Source organism: Topomyia yanbarensis, chromosome 3 (assembly GCF_030247195.1).
Source record: "Topomyia yanbarensis strain Yona2022 chromosome 3, ASM3024719v1, whole genome shotgun sequence".
Taxonomy (NCBI): domain Eukaryota; kingdom Metazoa; phylum Arthropoda; class Insecta; order Diptera; family Culicidae; genus Topomyia; species Topomyia yanbarensis.
The window spans coordinates 24,938,890-24,951,968 of record NC_080672.1 but is presented as its reverse complement, the minus strand read 5'-3'; the positions used below and the strand labels follow the sequence as shown (position 1 = coordinate 24,951,968).

The following is a 13,079-nucleotide window of genomic DNA, read 5'->3' as shown; positions in this document are numbered from 1 at the left end:
TTCTATATGGAATTTGTAAACAGAGTGATTCGAATAAACACCACCTATGGTCGTAGTATGGTCTTCTGGTGCCCTTAGCGAAATCTCTGTGGGGCCGTAGTGATTAGTGAATGCTTGCGATGACTATCGCCAAAACGTACTTTGATGAATAGTAATAATTTTTATTCAACATATCATTTAAATACTACAGTTAGTAAACTTAAACTAGCGTTAGCAGTAAATACATATAATGTTGGCCCCGCCCATATGGCAGGTCCTCTCTTTTCATCTGCTTATGGCAGCTACACTAGAAGAAATCATATGGGATTTTCGATTGATGTGCACCGGTGTAGTGGAGTGCACTGGTTTTGCACTTTCTAGCAGAAGTGTCAATGGAACATACCCAGTTTTCTGCACTTCTGCTAGAAAGTGCAAAAATGGTGCAGTTCCAGTGCACTCCACTACACCGGTGTCAATCAATCGAATATCCCAATAGCTTCTTCAGGCAAAGAAAGGCGTTTACTTTAATTATTTGTATTAGTGTCGTTTTAGTGCGTCTGTATATGTTTCAGTCCCCTGAATAGATTTCTTTGCCTTGGTAGCTTACATACGATACGCTATTTTTTAAAGAGCGGGTCATGTTATTATGCTTGGGTTTGTTTTTCCCACGTTTATTTTGTGGTATGACGTCGCTTCGTGTTCGTTATTTCTATTTCCATCTATTCTAATCTCTGACTAGGCTTAGATGGTTCGTTGAACTAGTCGGCATAGTCTCAGTTTTGCGACCTTTTGATGTTTACTATGGCCATTCCACTTTTGATTAAATAATAAATAATTTAGACTCCGACTGTCGAAAATTATACACATTTAATTAAGTCGAACCGTATCTAATCTTCTTCTTTTAAGATCAAAGATAATCCGCTAAATATTTTTAGGATTTCGAAGATACGCTCAGCATTGTAATATCCTATCAAAAGCAAGCAAATGACATTACTGGCGACAGGTATTTTATAAAGCCTACCGTATCTACATACCCGCCCACGAAGTTGAGAACGACGGTGTGGTCATCGTTTCGAGTTTGTCTGGCGTAAGTCTACAGAGGCAAATGGTTTCAAGAACCTCTAACTCCAGTGAGCAAAGATTTTAAATGGCAAAGGCCCGGTGTGGCAAGTGCACAGAGAATCTTTTGGATGACTCTTGCATTAGGAATGCTCATAAACGTGAAAACAGTGCCCAGAGGATTTGAAGCGTTCAGTGGCAGCAGAATAATCCCGCACCGGCGGCCCACCAGCAGCAGCAAGTTTTCGTTCGTTATGACTACACAGCAGCAGGAGCTGTGGATTCACGCATCTGCAGTTCAGCAGCAGCTGAGCCACCAATCGCAACCCCAGGTCAGTAATAACATGCTCATGTAAATAATGCAGCTGATACCAAGACGATTGCCTCAAAGCCAGCTCCAACAACAACAGCTGATGGCTCTGTTGGTACAGCGGCAGCAACAACAGTTTTTTCGTACTACTGCACCGTCAATAAACGTGCAAGTACCACTGAACCCGGAACAGATCCTTGACTCCTTGGCCAGCAACATGAAAGAATTCCGGTACGAGATCGAGAGTAAAGACTAGTTTACAGTTTGGAAAACGTGTCACGGCATTTGAGTCCCTGTGTATTTTAAATGGAGCGGGAAATGAGTCTACACAAAAATAACAGTTTTCATGAAGTGTAAACCCAACCGCGGGAAACACCACGGAATTTTAAACTCTTCACACAGAAATCCGGCCGGGAACGATTCAACACAAATTGTTTCCGATGGGGAAAATTGTATTTTTATTAGGTTTAAAATTCTGTGTTATTTTGATACTGTTGGTGTTTTTTAGAAGCAGCAGAACCTTTGTTTTGACAGTTTGGAGAGATCACGGCGGAAAATTTTCCCTGATCAAATACCGACACAAATCCCGTGCAAAATCCCGTAACCCATGTCCCAAACTGTAAACTAGCCTTAATGCCACTTTGCAGTGTGGTACTCTAGATACGACAATCTTTTCGAGAAGAATGCTGTTAGGCTGGATTATCTAATGCGAAAGCAGGGTTGAGCAGAGCACAAGAGGTACGTAAGCTTCGTTTTACTAAAGTTTTCCAAACATTTTAGTTTCGTACAAACAGTTGACAAGCTCAAGGGCCTTGTTTGGAACGAAAGAGTCGGTTGTCAGTCGACGATACCGATGTCTGCAAATCGCGAAGAATCCCACTGCGGATCACGTGGCGTTCCCGTGCAGGGTAAACCAGACTTGCGTGGAATTTGAACTGGGGCAGCTCGCAGAAGAGCAGTTCAAGTGCTTGGTGTACGTGTCGAGATTCGTACCCGTCTCCTCGCAAAAATTAAGGACAATAACGATATTAATTTGAAGCAGTTCTTCGAGGAGTGACATACAACCGTCTGTACAACCTCAAACACGATAGTGCGATGATTGAGTCTGCGCCACCATACAATCAAGTGCAAGCGATACAAAAGTTTGATCAGAAGCGATAAGGCGAGCGTGATCGAGTCACCACAACATTGGCTTCTAATGCTGCCGGCTGGAAGCCAAGTTTTCTTTGTTAGCTTTGCGATGCATTACTTTACGTTCGGAACCACGACAACCATAACCCAAGAAACAATTTGGAAACAACTGTAAGACTATTTACTGAATAAATGCCTAATAAAAGCAACCTATGCTGAATAAACAGTATTACTGAACTATGTTATGAACACTAGTTTTATCAGTAAATTAAAACACTGTTATTCAAAATCATTAAATGTGTTGAAATATCGGTAAAATAAACGTGCCTATGGCTAGTTGTAGCACGGCTATTCAAATTGTATGTTATACCTGAACAATATGCTGAATAAATGTTTTTCTACCTGCTTTAGGTACCTCAATACAAATGCTATTAAATTGCTGATAAGACTCTGAAAAAATGTTAGTCCAATCAATCAAAAATATACTGTTCAGCATGCTATTTTTTCTGAACTACATACTGAATTAAATTGCATTCAGCAGAACTGATTACTTCTGTTCAATTGATACGTGCTGAATAACATGCTGAAAATTGTCATATGCACTTTGTAAACATTGCCAGCGATACTCTGGCTCGTATTAAAAATCGAAAAATCGCTTGATGTTTTTGTAAAAGGAATTCTACCCAGTATAGCTCAGCCGGACAATGAGCCAGAATTCTAGCTGATTCCAGTTATCCAGTTAGTATTCCGACACCTGTGACACAACCGATGATTCTAATTAGAATCGTTCATTACCGGAACCGGAATACTAACTAGAACCTGCCAACAGCCTCATTTTCGGCTGAACTTACTGAGTAGATTCGCAGTCTTGTTTCAGGACCAGTATGAGTGAACCTGAACTGTAAAAGTGTTATCATGCAAATGATGTCAACTTACCCTCGTTCTCAAATAGGTGGTTTAAATCAATGCTCGCTAGTTTGCGGCGCGCTTTGGTCTTCACCTTCTTTGTAGGTGGGATCAGCTGTACATCTGATGTATCGGTAGTGTGACCCGCCTGCCTCAGTTTCAGCTTCGTCAAAAGTGGTGATATATTTTCGTTTTACTTCGCATTTTAATCTGTTCCAATTTGGAGATGGTTTCGATGATGGATTTCTTATAAGTAATTCCAACCGCTTTGGTGGCCATAATAGATATTTTCCATCGATCCATTGATGTGGAACTATTGAAAGAACCGGTCGACTCGCTTCATGGTTTGCACAATGCAGAAAAAGTGACCGTTGTCTGAAATGCAGATAACATACCGCAAGGGGACATTATAGTAACTAGTGTTAAAAAATACAGTGCTAATTGTGCAATTTATAGTAATAGTTATTGATTCAGTACCAAAACGAGCATATTTTTAACGTTAAATAAAACATTATTTCGCTAGAAATATCCACAGATCACAGTCGCTGAACATATAACATGCACTGCGTTTTGTTATATGCTTAATTCAAAATCCGATTTGGGCTGCAAATTCATAAATTTCCTTATCGTGGATATAACACTGGCTCATTTTATTAACTTTCAGCAGCTGTTCGAAATAAAAAAAACTCAGCAGCACAGTAGATGAATAAAATCACGACTTTTAATGCCAAATGATTCGAGGTTTTGAAAAAATGCTCCGTTGTGATGAAAAAAATTATCGAGATATTGCGCACTTCCCACCAACCTGGACTCCGCACTTTTAAAGTGCGAGTGATCTCAAAACTGCGAGCTGTCAAAAAACATGTATTTCAAGTGATAGAGATGGTACTTTCATAGACAGACCAGTGGAACTAACCGGTCTATGAGAAGAATTTAATGGAAGAATGGTAAGTGCGCAGTGCGGTTAGAATCCAGTTTTTAGTGCCACAAACAATAAATGACGTTACCATCCGAGGTGTAAGGTTGCACCTCCTGTTCTAAGGTTGCACCCCCTGTTTGAATATACGTATTTGAGGCTCTTATAAAGCAGTTGATCAGCGCCGGTATTGAACTGCCATTAACACAACGCTGATTAAAAATATCAATGTTGCCGCAATTCAGCTATTAATATATGACTATATGAATACTTACTTGATTGGTATGATGACCAATTTTTCATGTGCTAGTAGAAAGGCGATATGGCTTAGATGGAAGAGCGACGAATGTAGTAACACAATGTACCTGGGTTCGAATCCAAATGCTGGAAGGAAATGGATTCGCAAAACTTCGTCTTGGAAGGTAAGGTTTTGTGGTGCTGATTGACTTTGGGGGGGCCTAAGCTCCGTTAACCAGTAATTACGAATGGAAAAAAGATTAAATTAATTGAAAAAAATGCCGAAAATTGTTGGTGAAAAAAATATTTTTACCATTAGCTTTTCAAACGCTTTACAACAAGCTGAACAATTACTAAATAATTGCAGCTTAAACTGATTTAATCAGCAACTCCTTGTAAAAGCTGAACAAGGTACTGAACAAGTTTTGTTTGCGTGTGGAAAAAGCCTGTTTTCAGCTTACTTAATCAGAAACAGTTGAACTAATGTTATGAGCCACACAGAACTGCGACTGAAGAAACGCTGTTACAACAGCACTAATCAGCAAATGCTGAATAAATTCTCCAATTTCAACTGGTTAAGCATTGAAGAGCAGTAGCTTGAATATTTTAAAACGCAGCTAATCAGCATAAGCTGATTAAAATATCTTGCATATACGTTTTTTCAGCAGAAATTGTTCCTTGGGAAGTGCTCCAATTGCGGCCAAGTCGGACACCTTGAAGGATTCTGCTGCAGTGCACAGTCCCGGAAACCTGTAAGCAGACGTAAGAAGCGTCTCAGCTTAGGGGCAGATCACTCTAGGAATGTTAAACAAATTTGCATCAACTTAGAAAAAAATTCCTCGTGAAATTTCCATTTTTGCATCAACTTTGCACTCCCTCGCAGAAAAGATTACTTAACAATCGTCCTACGCTGATCCACTTTGTACGATGTTTTGTTGAATGTAGGGCTGTTTTTGTAGGGTTTTGACGTCTTACACGCAACGCAAAATACATTGCACGCAACGCAAAATGCATTACGAATTTCTATTTTGATGGAGAGAAATGCATTTAATTTCGCTGATTTTTAAAAATGCATCACAAGTGGTCTCAGCTAAAATGGTGGTGGTCGTCGTACGTAGCGTGCAGCAGCGACGCAGATTTGTATCTGTTGGCCAATCTGGATCGTATAGTCGGCTGCAACTTGACACTTCATCTGACACACCGTCAACAGCAGGGAGAGTTGACAGAAACTCGGTAGTCCAGCAACCGTCAAAGCGAAGATGGGGAATTCGAGTGTGACGTTATAATCGGAGAAAGTACACGACGTGATCTGATCCGTGTTACCGAGAAACAATTTTATCTTCTCAATTCCGATTTGGTCGATAGTTTCAACCTTTGGTCCGTGCCCATGGACACCTTCTGTTGCCACGTGTCAGATTCTACTGCGGTACCCGCTGTACTACAGGCGATTACCCCAAACGTGCTCAGCGATCAGCTCGCTTTGTGCAGGAAAACTGAAGTGAAGTAGGAGCTGAAAAAAAGTGTTCGACCTGTCTTCTGCCCGGCTGGCTCGCATTTGAACAATTGTATGAAAGAATATTGGCGTCCGTGCACGGTATTGAACCGTCACCGAATCGGATCGGAAATATGTAAATTTGGCATTACACGTGCTGTACCTGTGTCGGAAGGCTAACGGATCGTGTAATCGGCATTTTTTACTTGACTGTCAAATGACAGTTAAATTCCCCTACAAAAGGAGCAAAACAAAAACTTTCGTTTACTTGTGATCCGGTGATCCTTGCGATATTAGGTATTTACTCGAAGTATTTACTAAGTTGTTTTATTCTAATAATCTGTAATTTTTGTTATGCTGCCTGTTTGAAATGAGCTCTTCCGAGATGCTAATGCCGGACCATTGTCGTTGCTGTTTGATAAAAAACAACAGCAATGTTTACTATGTGTTTGGAATGCTGGCCGAGTTCGAGAGCAAAATTTGTGATTTGATAGCAAACTGCACAGGAATTACGGTAGATTCAAAATACGTTCGCCCATATTTAACACTCATTCTTGATATTAAAGATTACAGAGGATGACCCGTTCCCGAAAAATATTTGTGCGAACTGCTTCAATGATTTGGTCAAGGCAACGCGGTACCGAATTCGTTGCACCCGGTCACAGGGTATCTTGCGCAATAACCAAATGTTTCAGGACTCGACGAGCGACAATCGCTCGAATGATAATAAACTAAAACCACTCAGTGGACCTGTTGAAGAAATTATTTTCGAACAGGTCTTAGAGACGCCGGGTGAACCAACTAAGGTTCAGTTGAGAACTTTCCCCTTACCAGCCGAAGCACCATTAGGCAATAGGAAAAAAGTAAAAAGAAAGTCGAATTCTGCTGCTGCTATTGATCCGGAGCAGATGCCATTCGCCTGCCAGGAGTGCGGTAGAGGGTTTTCATCGCGGGCTGCACTCGCTTCGCACATGCGAGTGCATCCGAAAGTAACCTGCGATATATGCTGTGCTGAGTTTCAAGGGTAGGCATTACCTTGAACATTGTGTGTAACAGTTCTACTAGCAATCTTTTAAAATATTGTTACAGATAGATTATATTAATATTTTTAATCCTTATGGGCTTGATAATGCTTTTTCGAGCGAATGTGATTAGAATTTTTAATAACTACCGTCAAATCAGATGGGAGTAAGATTGAACCGAAACACATTCGTTTGAAAAGTCATTTCATTGTAGTGCAATGTTGGCATACATTTCAATCCAGGCTTTCATGCTTCGGTTGAACCCTCAAGGCTTTAGAGATGTCGGTTGCTTCTAGACGATCTATATTCAAGCGCCACATCAATAAGGTCGGAACTACACTCATATTTTTTTAATTGTTTAAGTGATGCTCAACTTGCCGCCCACCGAACTCTACACCCGGAGTCCCAAGAAGTCAACAACACAAAGGAAGTAATCGAAGGTGACGCCAATCCACCTCTCGACCGGAAGCATCTATGTAAAACCTGTGGGGAAAGCTTCACTTCATTGGAACTACTAACTAACCACAAACGCATCCATACGAAAAAAGCGATAAAGAAATGTGAGCTTTGTGGTAAGAAGTTCATCACACTACCTCGATTCCTGCTGCACATGCGTACTCACGCCGACGGCAAAGTCGAGCAATGTAAAGGATGTGGTAAAACATTCCACTCTAAGGGAAAGCTTTCTCGTCACCAGTGCAGGCGAGCTGGTAAACTGCCTAATCAGTGTCTCACCTGTATGGAAGTATTCCCAGACCAAATTGGTCTAAGAAGACACCGAAGTATACACGTCGTAGATCGACCGTTTAAATGCGAGTACTGTGGTAAGGCGTTTATTAAAAATTGCACTCTCAAGTTCCATATGCGCTATCATACCGGGGAAAAGGTATACCCATGCGAAATTTGTGGCAAACGATTCCTGCATATGCATCGGCTTCAAATGCATATTCAAGCGCATAACGATCCTAACAACACAGTCTTTAAGTGTACTCTTTGTGACAAAGAGTTCTCAAGACAAACGGAACTTAATCGGCACACACGATGGCACAACGGTGAACTACCGCACGAGTGCACTGCATGTGGTAAATTTTTCCGCGAGCACCGTCAGTTGGTGAAGCACGAACGCACTCACACCGGAGAAAAACCATACCGGTGCGATCTTTGCAATAAATCGTTCCACTGTTCAAATATCCTCATCAAGCATAGAGCCCGTCACGCCAATCCAGTTATAACACACGAGTGTGAAGTCTGCGGCAATGTGTTCGCTAGGGCTAACTATCTGGCATTTCATATGGTAAAACATACCAAGGGCAAGCAGCAAGGTACCACCAGCGATAGCCAGCCTGTCGTTGAGAAGCAGCCAACTACTGGTCGGAAGGATGTTTATTACTTTTAGGTTGAGGTTTGAATTTGAGTAGTAACACCTAATAATAAATTTTGTAAAACAGTATAGGAAAAAGGTTTTTCGATATATGGCTCCTTTCCTAAATTGATAGTGTGAGGATTCGAACGTTAAATTCGTTGAATTACTTCTCCGAATACAGGGGTGGCATTACGCATCTCGATTCGATCAAAATTCTATCGACTCGACCTTGTTTCGCATTATGTATTTCGAACCGAGCTCGAAAGTAAATTTTCGTTCGAGTTCGCTCGAAGAAGTACTAGATTATCGAGAAGTGTTGGCATTATGGAACCATAACAATCGAACTCGAAAGCGACTCGAGTCGAACGTATTTGCTCGATAGTTTGATTACTGTCGACTGTCGTTCGAGATTATGATTTGTGTTTTTATTTCGGAATACTTAGAGAATATAAAATTACCAAAAGGTGTAAAAAGCTCCCACGTACTTTGAGTTACTTTATGTTATATCTATTTTCACCATCAGGAACATACCTTTTTTGGAAGAAGTAATACTAAATATTGATAATAAATTATCTTACACCAAGTAATAATAAAGAAGTGTTAAAACAAATCGATGGAGCAAACTGAAGATACCTTGAATTGTCTAATCGCTATCTGATAGATGTAAAGAATCACAATCATTCTTGATTTCAAAGTGGTGATTTAAAAATGTTATATTCTAATTGATGCATTTGTTCCCGACTATACCTCAATTGTTTTCAATATCACAATATAACCTTGAATTCAATGCCCTAATTTACGATTTATACACCAACAGAATTTGGTGTTATATCGTCATTTGTATTAAATGCATGAAAATATAGAATATTATATAGCAAAGAAAATTGAATCAAATCGAATTACTAACAAATTTGAATGCATCAACCGATTGAAAGTTATGCCATCTACAATTTCTGGAAACACTTCATATCGATTGTGTTCTCCCTATCTCAAGTTGTATGCTAGGGTAACGGGTATTTTGGACCACTTTAGGAAGTCATGAGAAAAAAATCTGAAAAAATACGGTTTGGCTACGTAATTTGGATCATTTAACAGTACTAATATTTACGGCCTTATCATTTTTTGGATAAGTAGTGTTCTAAGTAGTCAAATAAACGTAAATACTTGGGAAAAATGAAAAATCAGTAACGCGCATATTTATTATTTTGGACCACTCAACTTTATTTTGAACCGTAAACAAAGCATATTTTGGACCATCGATAAACCTTTGTGCCATTGCTGTAAACATATTTTGGACAAATCTCGAAACAGATTTTGGACCATCTAAATAGCATAGCATAACAAAAACGACCGCAATCATCATGGGTGGCTGATACAGTGACATCTTTGTATACAATAGTATAGTTCACTTTACACCTGGCCATGTCCTTACGATTGCCAAAGAGAAGGATATGTTAGTTGAATACCTGCTTAAGAAGATGCGGGAAACCCACACAATCTCCATAGGCATTACGGATGTTAGAATTGGTTAGTAGGGAAGGGAATTGGGATGTGGGTTTGGAGTGATTTATATAATATTCAACTATATGGATAATAAAAAATCATTATAAATTAGATTTATCTCACCAAATTCACTTAGCTGGTCTGTGATAGGTGCAGGCTTCCGCAACCAACGTTATGGCACTTTTTCCGAGCATTCCACTTAGATGGGATACCGCAACAATAAAAAATGACACTAAATCCAAAAAATGACACCAGCAGATTTTGGACCATCTAAATGTTCACATATCTTACTTTGTATGATGAATTTGTACATGATTGACTAAGAAGTGCTTTTCTAGGAACAAAAGGGGAACTGGTTTGTTAATGCAGAGTAGATATGCAAGAGTAAGTAAGAGTTGATTGGGAGCATGGCGATAATATGTTATCGTTTGGAAATAGCTAACATATTTTGGACATACCCAAAATAACAATTTCCATACATCTAATTGCTTTTTGCATCCTAAAATCAATTTCTTATGTATTTTAGAAGCATAATAACGATATTTGTATGATTGAAATGTTTATACTTTAGAAATAATAACTCTTCGATGTTGGTTACAACAATGCCACCTTCTCCTGATTTTGGACCAGTTCAGCTAAAATGTGAAAGCACGATTAAAAAATTTCAATTAATTGCTTCCAATTAAACCATTTCACTCAGAATATAACGAGAGTTGCTTTCTAGCATGATAATTTCAGTGTTACATTAGCAATATTTCAATTTGTTATTAGCTTTAAAAGGAAAAATGTACAAATCATCGTCAGGTGGTCCAAAATATGATACTGGTCCAAAATACCCTCGTTACCCTATAACAGAATAATTAACTAACAAGTACACGGACAATCCCGCAAACACGAAAACACATTTTTGTCTTGACTATTTCAACTAAAAATGGCTATTTTGACGAACTAGTTTTTAAGCATTTGCGTCATTGATTGCTGAAAAAAATGTTACTTTTGGAAGCTATCAGTTTCCTGAAAAACCCTGAAAACCAAAATTTTAATGCAAAATTAGCCATTTTTATTGAAAAAGGAAGTTTGCTCGCTATGATTATTTTCCAAAAGATTTGAGAAAAGCGGTTTCGAAGTTGTGTTGTTTTAAACAATTATTTAGATATTAATTGAATAATTGTGAATAACTCATTCTGCAGATAATACATCTGATTTTTCAACCACTGATAACTCAGAAACTCTTATTTGTACGGAAAAATTTATTAATAATAAAAAGTGCGTTTTCGAATGAACTCACCAATAAAAATAAGATATAGTTTGTTTGTTATTTGTGTTATGAATTCTGCAAACGTTAGAAACATATCGAAAAAACAAGCTTGGACTAATAAGTTTTTTATTCTATGAAAACATTCATAATTATATTGAGAACCTTATTACTATACGAGATATTTCAATTAAATCTGGCACATAACATGGCGTTCATTGTAAAATTGTCCTTTTTAATGTTATAATTGTAACATCTCGCAAAACATTTTGAGATCCACTGCAAAATTTTTACACAATATTTCTAACATGATTTTTATTATTTGAAGAAAAAATAAGCAAAAAATTTAATCCAACTTTTAAATAAATTCTCAATTTTTCCGGCAATCTCATGCGAAAACGCAACTTTTTATATTTAATATTTTTTCCATGCATCAAATACTTTACGAGCTATCAGCGATTGAAAAATGTTCAATTTTTCTAACTTCAAAAGTTGAAGTAAAGATTTTATTCAGCCATAACAAAAATACCTGTCAAATATTTTTAGCTAAAGAATGCAAGAAAAAAATTTGGAATGAACTAAAATTTTATTTGTAAATCTGACGTTGATTGGCCCGCACGGTGCATAAAAGTTATCATCGATGTCTAAATTATTTTTCGTCAATGAAACGAAATGATTCGTTCTTTTATCAATTGTTTTATATAGTATAAATATTTTTGGAAAGGGTGCATTTATTTTTCGTACATGAAAGGAAAAAAATCGTATTTCCGTATTACATCGGGTTTTTTTGGATCTATGTTTGACAACATCGATTTTATTTCAAAGAGCTCACCCCTATTGTGCTCTAGAAAAAAAAGTTATATTTGCAAAACTTATCCAAATATATTTCGATAACAAGCAACTAAAAACCAAACAAATTAAAACAATTCCTATATTTTAGCAAAAAGTGGGTTTTATGAAACTTATTCGTAGCAGAATTAAAAATATTTTTTCTCAGTGTATACTCTTATTTGATAGTTTGCGCTCGAACAGGCAGTCGAAATCTAGTACCGCAATCTAACAAGCTCGAACGCTTGGTCGAATGCGATGCGTAATGCCGCAATTTAGTCGAAACGACTTCAAAACGTTTCGAATCGAGTCACTCGAATCAAGATGCGGAATGCCACCCCAGTATTCAGATAAGTCGAACGTTATCAATTTTCTATAATGGTGTTTTATCGACTTCTTCGCTGTATTCTATGGCAAATTCCGTTTGAAAATCGCGTATATTTAAACAAACTTTACTAAGGTATTGTATTGTCAAAAAATGGCGTGCTTTTCTGCATGCTTTCACACCGAGAGGCTGGTGTCGATATGTTTTGATCGACGGCTGCATCGTTCGATCTTCACGAATGCCAAACAACTTTGGTTGTCCTCCTTCACTACAGTTGGCTCCTCCTGGTTTTCGCCGCAATCACGTAGAAGTTACCTCAGCCAGATGGCCTCTGCACAGGCTTCGCTGAGCGCCACATATTCAGCTTCCAAGACAATGTTACGGATGATTGTCGCCGACTTGCCCACGAAATAGTACCACTTCCGAATGAAAACAAGAACCCCGAAGATGAGCGTCGGCTGTCGATGAGTGGCTTATTGAGGAGCCCATCCATGCAGAGGTATACATCTTTCAGGTAGCGCAAAACGCGCTTCGCAGCTGTCCAATCGGACTCCCTCGGGGCCGAAAAACTTCGCCCTAAAATGGCTGAACTATTGGCTACGTCCGGCCGTGCAACAACAGCTAAGTAAAGAAGTCCACCAACCTGACTGTGATACTTCGTTGCATCCAACAGGACTCTTCTGCCATCCTTAACCTTCAGAAATCCAGGATCCATCGGTGAACTATCTGTTTTCGCTTCGTTCATTCCGTGTT

At 38.7% G+C, this 13,079-nt stretch overlaps 1 protein-coding gene across 3 annotated transcripts; it reads left to right on the top strand.

The window, feature by feature from the left end:
- Positions 1-6,253: 6,253 nt before the first annotated feature.
- On the top strand, positions 6,254-8,961 carry LOC131691774 (zinc finger protein 664-like). Of its 3 annotated transcripts, XM_058978405.1 has the most exons (4): positions 6,254-6,327; positions 6,406-6,544; positions 6,597-7,054; positions 7,416-8,960. In XM_058978405.1, the coding sequence occupies exons 2-4, from the start codon at positions 6,416-6,418 to the stop codon at positions 8,446-8,448; spliced, it is 1,620 nt and encodes a 539-aa protein (XP_058834388.1). In that variant the 5' UTR covers positions 6,254-6,327; positions 6,406-6,415; the 3' UTR covers positions 8,449-8,960. The 3 variants fall into 3 exon arrangements, with proteins under 3 accessions (XP_058834388.1, XP_058834387.1, XP_058834390.1); XM_058978404.1 differs by having other exon boundaries at positions 6,280-6,544; XM_058978407.1 differs by lacking the exon at positions 6,254-6,327 and having other exon boundaries at positions 6,422-6,544; positions 6,604-7,054; positions 7,416-8,961.
- The last annotated feature ends 4,118 nt before the right edge of the window (positions 8,962-13,079 follow it).

Bases quoted from the DNA above. Each gene is read 5' to 3' on its own strand.
- LOC131691774 (XM_058978404.1), top strand. From the start codon at position 6,401: ATGAGCTCTTCCGAGATGCTAATGCCGGACCATTGTCGTTGCTGTTTG. The intron at 6,545-6,596 runs GTAGATTCAAAA...TTGATATTAAAG, and splicing joins CAAACTGCACAGGAATTACG to ATTACAGAGGATGACCCGTT. The intron at 7,055-7,415 runs GTAGGCATTACC...TAATTGTTTAAG, and splicing joins TGCTGTGCTGAGTTTCAAGG to TGATGCTCAACTTGCCGCCC.